General features: G+C 36.4%; 1 protein-coding gene across 1 annotated transcript; it reads left to right on the forward strand.

Annotated features, from left to right (window-relative positions):
• Nucleotides 1-7,890: 7,890 nt before the first annotated feature.
• Nucleotides 7,891-11,881, forward strand: LOC110158074 (succinate dehydrogenase [ubiquinone] iron-sulfur subunit, mitochondrial-like). Its single transcript, XM_055166389.1, has 8 exons — nt 7,891-8,099; nt 8,794-8,927; nt 9,008-9,093; nt 9,177-9,313; nt 9,398-9,514; nt 9,653-9,754; nt 11,339-11,461; nt 11,544-11,881. The coding sequence occupies exons 1-8, from the start codon at nt 8,034-8,036 to the stop codon at nt 11,622-11,624; spliced, it is 846 nt and encodes a 281-aa protein (XP_055022364.1). The 5' UTR covers nt 7,891-8,033; the 3' UTR covers nt 11,625-11,881.
• The last annotated feature ends 1,403 nt before the right edge of the window (nt 11,882-13,284 follow it).

Raw genomic sequence — 13,284 nt, forward strand, 5'->3', positions numbered from 1 at the left:
TCTGCCACACACTTGCCACACAGTTTTGTTTCTTAACCAATTGCCTTTCATGTACCAGGAGCCACCAGCCTATCAGCATTGAGCTCCCGGCCCTGGTCCTGCCCCCACCCTTGCCCTCTCTGTCCAGACATTGCTGTTGTGAGGATGAAATGTCTGTTTTATTAAAAGTGCTGTTGAAGCACAACAGTGACCTCTGCTGTTTGATTGAATTTTTTTGGGAAAGGTGCAGAACATATTCCAAATTTATGTAAAATGGTAAAAACTGCCTTTGTTTACATTGGAAAGATAAGCAATAAATTCACTCTTTGAGGCTTGGGGAAAACAACACCATACCATCCTAGAGTAGACAGTCACTGTGGCGACTGACAGAATACAAATGTGAATTAATGTTCAGAAGTGAGTTCATGACAGTGATTTGAGCACAGAGAGAATACTGAATGGTATCCAGCATACAGTATGTTACTGCTAATTCAACATGAGAATACTACCTTGATCATTTTTACACAAAGGAACTGTAACTATATATAATTCACTGGCCTCCACGCTCAGTGTCTCACATGTAAGACTCAAGTCAGAAAACATATTGTATCCATTGTTTTTGACTTGAGTTGCATTTTTCCACTTCACATCCCGCATGGTGAGTGACCATTTAAATCTAATCAGTACATTTTACCACCAGGTCTCATGGGAGACAATAACTGCTCATGTGTGTAAAGGCTGAGTCAGCAAGGCCCCTTCATAAATGTGGATATTTAATGTATTGTAAAGAAAATATATGGACATCTTCAAGATTTAGACACATATTCCCCCAAAGCTCCAGCAGCCAGAAGATTCAGCTGAATCAGTCTAAAGCACACTGCCCTCTTTGCCGACACCAGTTATAATCTGTGGCAGGATGGAAGAACTGAATCTGGCAACTCTAAACAAATAAGGTGGGTTACACTCTTCTTAGGGACAGCTGGAGAGTTTTGGAGAGCTTTGCTTTGGTGTCCCCCTCTACTGAAGTAGAAGGGAGTTGGCAGAACACAAATATCTTAAAGACTGCTTTTCAAAACATGGTGTGACCTGATTGATTAAGTTACTGTGTGGTTTAAGTCTGCACTTAACCTACATTTATGATACACCATCATATGCACGCACAACCTTTTAAAAGGTTGTTAATATTGTGACACATCTTTGGCAAACATGCATGTCACAGGTTTTTGCAGTACAAATTGCTCTATATAGGATACTGTAGCTAATCCGTAGCATTACTTCTAACGTAGCACTTATCTTGCAAATCATCAGCTTTTAATTAAATAAGTACTGTCCTTGAGTGGTCTTATTTACAGTGGTCCAAGTCCAAACGTCCAAACAGAGGAGTGCGGAGCAGGCAGGGAGCCAGGCTAAAACTTCCCAGGCCTTCTTGTCAAAGAAACTCTGCTACAAGATTCTGACATTCAAGAGTTAGCGCTAATCTCCCTTCACAAAGCATTTCCATCATAGCTCCCAGAGAGGCCAGGATCATGTGTACGCCTGGGACAATGTCCCTGCTCTGTCACTGTAGAGGGGTTTCTGCACTGGGCCAGTGTGAGCTCCTGACAGTGGGGAGGAGGAGTGCTCTACACCAGGGTGAGGGGCTAAGGGCTTTATATGACATACTGGAAACAAACTCTGGTGCTCTTTCTGGGAATAGAAATTATTTTAAAAAATATCTAAAAAAAAATAAATAAATAAATAATAACTTTTTTTTTTTAAATGATGAGCTCAAATGGAATATAAAACACACCTCTAAAAATGTGTATGAAAGCATCTTAGGCTAACAGTAAGTGTGAACTTGACTGCAAAACTAACTAAAGTCACTTCTTAGATTTGATCATATGTAGGATTATATGGTTGCAATGATAGAGTTTCCTCTTGATTCAATACATATCTCTCAATACATACAGTATAATATTGGTTTCAACAATTTCGATGTTTTATCTCTTACTATTATTATTATTATTATTATTATTATTATTATTATTTTGTAATTATCAATAAACATAGCATTTTATTCAATTACTCCAGATCTTCTCTATTCAAATATAGCAGAGTTTGGCCTTTATGGAGCTGTTTTCACATCTTGTATCTATGTAGCATTGAAATTATTATATTGAGTATTCTTCTTTTGTTATAGAGTCAATTACATTTTGAATTATAGGTAAGTAAAAAATAGTACATTGTTTGCAACATGCCATTTTCTTTCCACATCTTAAGATTCAAATGCAATAAGGAAGATGGACACACCATTCGAGTCAGTGTCCTAAACACATTAAGTTTAGTGTTACGTAACCACAGACAGCAGAGTGACCCCTGGGAATGATATAAGGTGACTGAAGCTGCAGGGCTGGTTACTTAAGACACACTTGCAGCAGAGCGTTATGAGCCTGGTCGATACGGTGTGGCTGTAAATGGGCTGTCATTGTCAGTGGGGATGTGAAAAGTCCCATTTGTGCCTCTCATTCTATTTTTGGTCACCTTTCAACTGTATCTGTAAAAGTGCACTGCAGCTCCAAGAAGGTTAGACAGACTGTGATGTTGATTGGACAATGTATTTGCTATGTGTTAGAAGCATTTTAAGCATTTTAGCATTTTAAACAATGACTCATGTGTAGTCTATCAGCGGGAAAATTTACATGGCCAGTAAAAATCTGGTAACTAGAACTAGAACTGATCTAAGTCATCCGGTGATATGTTTCAGTTAAAGGTCCCATTATGCCATTTTCTCATCAATGTTTCACAAACCCTTCTGATTTCTTCGTCTTGTGATGTGGTAATACAAGAAGTGGTCCACTGTGTTTTAAAACTCCATACCTTCACTAGAATAATTTCATAATAATTTCAGCCCTGGAATTGCTCATTTCTACTGAACAAAAGGTACTGTAAGTGTTAACTTGAAAACCATATGTGGCAAGGCAACACAAGGTTTGGAGATGTAGACAGACTAATAATAAAGGGTTATTCGAACATGTGTGGATTAAACAAACATAACTCCATGATTGTTTTTGAGGAGGTAACAATATTATACGACCTCTTAAAGCTCACAACAATCCATTCTGTGTAATATAGGACCTTTAATCAATGGATTTTAAGAGTAACTAAAGTGCAATACATTTTGAAATATCTCTCTAACAATCTCTTTTGGCATATTTTCCTTGTCTAAACCTGCACAGGTGTGAACAGTCAGGAAGAAATCTGACTACTCACATCAGATATAGTTGTTCACATGACATTTCAACAATCCGATAACTCCTGAAATCAGATAATAATCAGATCCAAAGTTTAGCTAACTGTGACATGTCAGTGCGGTCTATAACACACAGTAATTTAGCACTGATATCCGAAGAAGGAGTGAAGCAGGTAAATGAGGCTTAAAACAGGCTGCTTTAGTGTAGTTTAATGGAAGGAACTTGAGCAGTGAAATGATCAGACTGATGTACTACCCATGGATGTCACTTTGTGGTGTAGAGGTTTGAGTTTGAATAAAGAAGGTGGCCTAAACATTGAAGAATGAAAGAACCCATATTATGCAAAATTGCCTCTGTGAGCTTTAAGTAATGGTATAATGTGACCTCATCAAAAACATACCTGAAGATATGTTTTGTTTGATTCACACATGTTTGAGTAATCTTGCATTATTAGTCTGTTTACATTCCTTAAACTCAAAATTCTAATTCTAAATTTGACCTTTTGTTCAGTATAGATTGGCAATTCCAGGGCTGAATTCAAGGAAATGATTCTTGTGAAAGTGACAATTAAAAACACAGTGGATCACTTCTTGTAGTACCACATGACATGTATGAATGAAACAAAGAAAGCTCCAGGATTGTTTGTGATGAGGAAACAACTTTATAACAGAGATATATATGGACTAAAGAAAAATTTTAAATAACACTGGATCTTAAAAGTATGATAAATGTGTCCTAATTTCTATAAAAACATCCCGTACCTTCCATACTGAACGAATGCATACACAATATATAAAATGCATGTTCTTAGTGTATGTATGACCTATATTCTCCCCACTCATCTGCAAGACAGTGAGGTTTTGGAGCATCCACAGCAGTTACCTCTGCAAGGCCATCATGCTGTGAATAATGCACAAGCAGACCTGTTGCTCCATAGAGATGCACTGTGCTGGTGGCTCGCAGATTTTCTTGTGTAATGCAAAAATCATGACTGCTGAATATGTGATTAGTCCCAGAGCGTCACTGTCTTGCACAGCTCTGTGGATGAACCTGGAGGAAAACAGCTTCATCTGCAAACAACAAAGAGAAGATTTAAAGCCAGACAGTGAAATGTTACTACCTTATGTACTTCATTTTACTATTGGTGAGAATTAGTAAAAGTAAAAGGAAATACTTCTAATACTTAGACTATCTACATGTTATGAGATTTTGGGTATAATAATATATGAGTTTAGGGAGGCATTAAAGGTGCACTGCATAACATTTCTAGTGAATATTTCTGCTTGTCTTCATGGAAATGTTATTGCTTTATCTAGTATAGATTAAACCTATCTATCAGGAGGGAGACAAGCAGGATAAGGCACTACTCTACATTACAATTCAGATCTGTGGAGAGTCACCTGCTAGATGGATATGTTTAATGTCATACCAGGGAACATTCCAGGCAAAGCAATAACATCTCCATGGAGACAAGTGGGTGTTAAATCCTTCACCAGACAAGATGAGCAGTTGCTTTAAGTTAAGATGAAGATAAAATAGAGATATCTTAAACTTTTATTGAAACAGACCCACAAAGCTCATAAATGTCATGTAGTAAGTAATTTAAAATGTACTTGTTACAGCTAAATGCCATAATGAAGGAGCTGGACCAATCACGTCAATGGAGCTGTTATTTAGCCATTTAAACAAACAGTTTACTATGAACAAAACATAAAATAATGATCTAAGCATATACAGTAATTTAATAAATACCAGATAAAAAGCATAATATGTCTTCTTAAAAAGTTCAACAATGATGATACTGTATACCAAACTTAATAACTTATAGTATAACCCCATAAACCCCCCTCAGGTACAACTGTGAGACTGTTCTATTTTACACTGCACATCTCGGTGGAGTTGCCTTTAATGACTTCAGACATCTGAGAGACACACCAGCACACAGCATCCGCTCACTCTGAGGATTAGGAGGCCCTGAAGTCACTTGACCATCACCTCTCAGATTCAAGGGCAGTTTTCTCAGCAGCTTTTATCGGTACATCTGCACTCCGATCAGGTCTGTGCCTCTCCACCAGGCGTCCTCCTCCTGGCAGTTATGTCTAATTGGACAATACAATCATTTTAGCTGGTAAGTATGTGTAATCCAATCAAAGTGTGTTGTGTGTTAGTCATTCTTACAGACCACATGTTCCTTAATATTTTAATGTTATTGTAGCTATGGGCTGTGGGAGAAAGTAGCTCCAAATGTACATTTCTATCTGTTACCATGGCAACAGATGGATTCTATAACAGCCACAGCAATGCAGCTTAAAACTTTACTCTGTGCAGGCCTAATTTTGGGACTGGGACAGTTTACATTCACACTAATACGTAATCTACTATTAGTAGATTGCACACCTTACCCCTGTCTTCCTGTCAAAAATAGTACACATAAACAAGGGCATTTCTCATATGTAATTTACCAACTACATCAGCCCAGCAAATAAGCCGAAAATAACTTACAGCATCCAACTGTAGGGCATATTCAAATGCCTCTATTCAAAATGCGCATCATATATTCACTTTGTTTTTTTATTTTTATTATACATTTGTGCAGACTTGAGGACTGACTCAACTGACAGATGTGGGGGGAATGAAGAGTGATGTAATCTTGATTTGTTCAGTATTGTCATTATTATTGTTGCTGTTATTATGGAATTTGTGTTAATAACAAATTATTTATGGGCATTTGACATTTTCATGTGAATAACATACAAATTTACAAAAAAAAATATTTTTTAAGTTTGTGTCATGTGGTTGTGACTGGTTGCTGCCCCTGAGCACCGTGCCACTGGCCCATATGGATAACCTGGCCTTGATTTATTCTATTTATTTATTTCACCGAAAACTTGACAAACTTGAATCTCTCTCAAAAGCTTTCATTTGATAATCAAAGAGATAAGGACACAGGCAACTAAAATATACTACTGCAAAACATAAGCCTACCTATTAATTAATTAATTAGTGACTCTACAAACTTTTTTTTTTTACCTATAATTCTCATGTTTAAGATTGCAGTATATCTTAATATTTGTCATAACCTCCGCTGTCCTGCATATTGTCACATTCAGAGCTGATTCAGCGTGTTCCATGGACATAAATGAAGTCGTCCTGCTCCCATGTGACCACATCGAAATGCACTAAAAAGCTTGGTGGACTTGATGTATGGGCTGGTTGACATTTGACCTGGGAACGCCCTGCTCCAATGACTACAGCAACATAGGAGCTGTATGCTGCTGAGGTTTGACCCTGACAGTCAGCTCAACCCCATGTCATGAACTGCTGATGAAGGATGCACTCTATGACATCTCAAGGTTGTGGTGGACATATAGAGCACACTGACCTTTGACACAGTGTAAATCAACCAGGCTTGAGGTTTGAGTGGAGTTTGCATTTTGAGAACATTTGAAAATAAATAAATAAATAACTCATTAATCCACATTTGAAGTAGCTCATTTGACAAACTTGCACTTTCAGGCACACTCATCACTAGATCTTTCTGGTGGAGAAAAACAGGCTATCTGTACAGTGTTGGGAAGTACAGAGAATAGTATTTTAAAAACTAATTTTGAGTAACTGTATTCTGGCACAATTACTTTTTAAAATTTGGTGGTATTCAAAATATAGTTACTTTCCAGGAACCAAAGGAATACATTATGGCATTTGATTTAGGCCTCAAACTACACATTATGAGTCAGGAAAATAGAAAATATTTTGGCGAGAAACTTGTGGTGAGTGCATGTATGATTTTTCCATCTTCAATTAGTGATAGGAAATGCTTTAAAAATAGTGAAACAAATTTAAAACTGTTATTAATCCCCCTTTACATTACAATTTAAATGCATCTAGGTGTAATTGTATTTTATGTATTCAGAATACGGTAGTCTACTTGGCCCATGTAATGGAATACATTACAAAATACATTTTACTCCAAGGTATTCAGTATTCTGTAACTAAAGACATTTTCAAAGTATTCTTCCCAACACCGAACATGTATCAGAACAATTTTCATGGGTTTGGAAAGACTGCCCTCTACTGTAGTTCATTTATATAGCATGCTTCACTAATGATTTTATTTAAAAAATTATAACAACCAGTTACATAATAGTGGCTATAATAGACATTTTCCTGTTATATATGCCAATTCTTTTGTTTTTGTTTATTTTTTTATATTCCTATTCTTGCCTTACTGTAGCCTAATGGTGTTTTGTGACATTCAGGTCCTTGCCCCAAGTGTCTTTTGTTTAGTTTTTCAAGGACACGATATGAATGTTGCATATGTTAGAGAAAAAAAAATATGCATTTGACCCCTGCTTTGCTTACAAAACTGACACCACTGAGAGTTGTGAAACTGCTTTTGACACGTGCTGCATTAAAATGCAATAGGAATGTTTGATTTAACTGAATATTGTTCTAGTTTATTTTAAGATGTCTGTGTTATTTTTTGTTTTGTTTTTTTTCTTTTTTTTTGTTCTTTTTTTGTGATATACTTATTTTCAAATATATTCAGATCACTCGTGAAAAAGGATTTAATTCGGGCGTTTTGCACATTTATTCAGGAATGTCCGTTTTACGTAGAAACAGCAAACACATCATGACGCACTTGACGCTCCAGAGTCACGTGCGTGCAGAGGGCGTACTTTCATTTTCTTTCATACTACTAGACCATATACACTCTATACATGGGACTGAGGCGGAGCTGAGGTGTGGGACTGTGAAGTGTCATATACATAACGGAACTAAACGGTTCTTTATTATTTACACCAACTTCTGCCGAAGGATATCATGTCTGCGGCTTGTTTCGCTTTGAGCAAGAATGTCTTGGCTTTACGTAACTCTGGAGCCATTATGGTGAGTTCATTGTCATATTTACGTTATGAACAGTGGCGCGGGCAAGAATGTTATATTTGACTTAAGTTTAAGATTCAGACACAATGCATGTTCCTCAGCCTTCTGTCTTCTGATTTACTTTCCACAAAGTTTGTTGCTCAAAGCCACGCAGCGTCTTTGTTGTAATCACAGTCTATGGCTGTAAATCTACTTTACCCTACATTTATCAGATAACTGGTCATTTATTTACTTGATAGGCACGCTAGATGTCCAAGTCGTTAAATAAGTTAAATAGGATTGTTTTGTAATTTAAAGTCAGTAAAAGTCAGTTAGGTAACTTACACTGTAAAGTGATGTAACATGTTCCACTGTAGTACTAAAGATTACCACTAGATGGAGTTAGACCACCTGCTCTCAACTGTCAACACGTTTAGTAAGTTTGAAGAGGTAACACTGATTTTTGTTGTTGTTGTTGTTGTTTTCTAGTCTGTATTGATACGTGCTGCTTGGATATATCAGTTAATATTTTGTCATTTGATAAATATCCTTTTTCCAATGTATAATATATTATATATTAATTATATTATTAATTATTATATAATTATAATTAATAAGTTCTCAAATAGTATCAGAAAGGCATTATGTCATCATAATGACATATAAGTGTCTTACTATTACAATAAGTGTTTGTATCTTTGTATTTGTCTTGCTCCAGCTGGTGCGATGCGCTCAGACAGCAGTAGCTCCAGCTGCTGAACCGCGGATAAAGAAGTTCCAGATTTACCGCTGGGATCCCGACACTCCCGGAGACAAACCTCGAATGCAGACCTATGAGATCAACCTAGACACGTAAGATCATCTGTATGAATACTGAAGAATTATCCACTTTGATATAATCTAACATATGATCCTTTTGTACTTATTGGTAGTTGTGGCCCAATGGTTTTAGACGCCCTTATTAAAATCAAGAATGAAATAGACCCTACTCTCACATTTAGACGCTCTTGCAGAGAAGGTATTGTCCTCAAATTCAAGCTGATATAAATTCTGCTCCTACTATGTCTGTACTTCATTGTGAGACTTTTTGAATGTTTTCAGGAATCTGTGGCTCCTGCGCAATGAACATTAATGGAGGCAACACACTGGCCTGTCTCAACAAAATCGACACTAACACAAGCAAACCCTCTAAGATATATCCTCTGCCTCACATGTATGTGGTGAAGGACCTGGTTCCGGTGAGTAAAATACATTTCATTTTTCATGTATTTCCATGTCACAGATTATAAACTTTTAGTTTCCCCCATGAATCTTTCCAACAGGACATGAGCAACTTTTATGCACAATACAAGTCCATAGAACCATACTTAAAAAAAAAGGATGAGAGTAAAGAGGGGAAGAATCAGTATTACCAGTCAGTGGAGGACAGACAAAAACTGGTACAGTGACACCTTATATTATAATTTGTGTTGTTCTAACTAAATATATTTTCCGGAATTATGACACTGAATAAACACATATTATTGACCCATTTGCAATAAGTAAAATAATTGTTTTTTGTATGTTGTGAATATCAGGATGGTCTGTATGAGTGTATCCTGTGTGCCTGCTGCAGCACCAGCTGTCCCAGTTACTGGTGGAATGGAGACAAGTACTTGGGCCCTGCCGTCCTGATGCAGGTACAGACATTCTTTCTCTTCAAACAAGTGGTTCTTAGGTCACGATAACACATTTTGAAGTACGATATATTGCTGAAAATAAAGATGATAAACGATAATACTGACAAAACACATTTATACAACTCCCACAATAACCCTAAAGTAGAAATATCCTCCAAAAACAATTCTGAATGTATATAAAAAAAAAGCAGAATGAAATACATTAGTAGTTAGTATCTGTAATGAATCATAGAATTTATATATTCGACTTATCGCAGCTCAAGTCTTATTGTAGTACAGAAAAATATCTTCCCCAGTAGTAGTAAGAAACAGTACCTACAATAAATATAAGCCATCATAAATTATTATTCCATCTGTCATGTATTGAATGATAAGTCGATATAGTAATTATCGTGACAGGCCAAGTTGTGTTCTAGCAAAGAAGAAATTCAATTCTGTCAACTGGACAAAAATCTGGAACTGAAGAAGCAGCTTGGATGAGCTGCGAAACGTATTTGATCAAAAACCTTGTCCAGTTGACAGTATTGAATTTCTCTGTAACTATGAATTCTACCTGGACGACTGAGGAATTACACAAACATCTAGTTGTGCTCTGCTATTTATTTCCAAGCCAGATGACACTAAATAATGAGTTTTAATACTAAATAAATGCTTTAAATATTTGGGAGTTTATAAATGCTTTAATACCTATTAGTTTAGATCAGTGGTTCTCAAAGTGTCAAGTGTCAATATGTCTAGTAATGGGTAGATGAGGCGTCAAAGTGTGTGTTAACAGATTTCCAACACTGTGTTGGTGCTTTCTATAGCTTCATCTGGTGGTTTATAAAATGAACTGCTCATTCATTTAGAAACGCAAACACTCATTTGTCATAGATGCGGTCTGATATCCAACAAATGAAAGAACTGATCAGGAAGGTAAAGTCAGCCTCATCAGCAAATCAGCCTATTGTAGAATAAAGTCCAGCAAATACGTGATACATGACAAGGTGATGTTGTGAAATAATAAAACAATAGTAAAATAATATAGTTTCAGTAAATCTGTAGTGAGATCCAGTTGGGACTGATTAAAATAAGCCCACCCTGAACAGACCTATCTTCTGTTTCTCTGTGGTTCTGTGGTGATGAACCGAGACGCTGCGACAGATTTGATCCTCGCGCACTTTGTTCTACGCGAGCCACACCAAATGATAGAGTACATGCATTGGTCACGTGACTTTTCTTAAAGTGATACACACAGCCGCACAGCTCAACACATATGTCGACATGTCGACTCTTTTGGCCCATCACTAATCTGTACTACTTGTGATATGTGAAATTGCTCCGGTGGTACTCAAACTCTTCTTCCGTTCTAATGTTAGCTGAATTTCATTTTAATTTGATCCAGATATTCACCTAAAATATTTAAGATTGTCAATAGCAATGGGGTAGTCTTGGTTTAGCCTGAGTTTAGATCCAGTGGTACTCCAAAGGCTAAATATTTTCTTAGATGATACTTGATTAGAAAAGTTTGAAAACCACTGCTGTTGATTTATTTGATATGTTCCCAACAAAAAACCTATGATCAGTGCACGCATGCTTCCATAGGCTTACCGATGGATGATTGACTCTCGTGATGAGTTCACTGAGGAGCGACTGTCTAAACTGCAGGACCCTTTCTCTCTGTACCGCTGTCACACCATCATGAACTGCACCAAAACATGTCCAAAGGTACCTGTACACTTTCCAGTATACATAAACTAAAACAGCAAATGCCTGCCTACATTATAATATAACCCTTTACTCTCCATAGGGACTCAACCCAGGAAAGGCCATCGCAGAGATCAAAAAGATGATGGCTACTTACAAGGAAAAGAAGGTGGCAGCTTCATGAATTTATACATTTGTGAAGATACATTAAAGGCACTTGAATTCATGGAGCATGTATCTTGGTCGAGACTTTTTTTTTTTTACAAACACTTTAAAAGCTCCTTTTGTGAAGTGTTTTTATGAAGTACACTAATGCTGGTTTGACATCTAACATTATGTATTCTTTATGTAAATATTAAAAAATGTCCTTGTCATTATTATGTGGGAAAAACAGAGGTGTTATTTTTTTCTTGTGAAAATAAACTCAATTGTAAAAAGTTACCACAGTGTCCCTAAGGCTATTCTCCAGGCTTTGAAGGTTAGCATGAAGAATGAGTAATGCGTTGCTCAACAGTCCTGCCTACCTTCCCAGTTCCAAAGCGATTTTTAAAAAATCTATATTTCCCACAAACTTTCCAAAAAATCTGAGTTTAAAAGCTTGCATGAAGCCTGCCACTAGATAGCACCAAAGACACATCTAAAACACAAAGCCATTTGAAAAGGTGAAATACAAGAATGGAAGTTTGTCAAACAAAGTTATTGAGTTTCAAGCTTTACCAAGGTTATTATACACATTCAAGTATCGCATTCTCTCTCTCTCCTTTGGGGCTCAAGTCAAAAGAGTAAATAAAACACATGCTATTTCATTTCAAGTTGTTCTGCTGCCAACACAGAAAATTTAGGTCCATATCTAAACGTTGCTGGTTATGCTTCTTTTTTTTTTTTTTTGAACTAGACACAAACGCATTACAACACTGTACTATGTCAGAGTTTGAAAAATCGTGGGACAGTTATTGGCAGTAACATTATAGGCAATAACAACATTCTTAAACAAATGTTTACTATGAATCGTGAGTGGAGCATGTGGCTGCATAATTTAAAAGTCAACCAACTCAACAACAATTTACTCAAATGAGAAGGAAAAGACACAGGCCATGCATTTACTGTCAGCTGAATGTATTTTTTCATTACTGAATGCTGGAAGAAAGATCCAGTATAATTCATGTGTCATGTGAAAGAGGGTCAGCTAAATATATGCTGGTTCACAAAAAAAAAAAAAAAAAAAAAACATAACATTGAAATTTTTTGGCATCATTTTCAACAGGTTGCCTAAAGGAATTCTTCATACGATATGAGCCAAGATTGTGGATTATACCTTAAGGATGGGTCTGTTCTCTGAAACCTGAAGAAGGCATTTTTCTGACAGTTTAAACATTCAGTGAACAAATCAAAGGTGTTGGCAATGATGTTTTTAATCATAACTATTGTGCAATTTCGACACATTCTGGCCCTTGATAAAATTTTTTTTAGAGTAATTATAATAATATAATGACGACCATGATGATAATTGTTTTAGTTAGTAGTCTAAACCTGTCTACCTAGACATACTTTTGTTTGTATTTTAAAACCCAAATGGTGACTGATAAATTGACATTTCATATAAGAGGACACACAAGACATTGCAGTGACATGGCCATACTCAGTAAACAGAGTTCACACTACTTAGATCACCTGAAAATTAGGATACAAGTAAGCCAAGTCCTTCTTTTTTGTCTTGACTTTTTTGACCTGCTATCCTAATTCAAAATTGTCCTGCTACAATCCAATACTGAAAAATACACTTCTGCAAAGCTGGAAAAATGAATTACAAGCACAGCCATGGCTATGGTGTGTTTTGGACACAA

This window comes from Boleophthalmus pectinirostris, unplaced genomic scaffold (genome assembly GCF_026225935.1).
Source record: "Boleophthalmus pectinirostris isolate CB_2022bp ecotype Guang Dong unplaced genomic scaffold, ASM2622593v1 HiC_scaffold_8, whole genome shotgun sequence".
Taxonomy (NCBI): domain Eukaryota; kingdom Metazoa; phylum Chordata; class Actinopteri; order Gobiiformes; family Gobiidae; genus Boleophthalmus; species Boleophthalmus pectinirostris.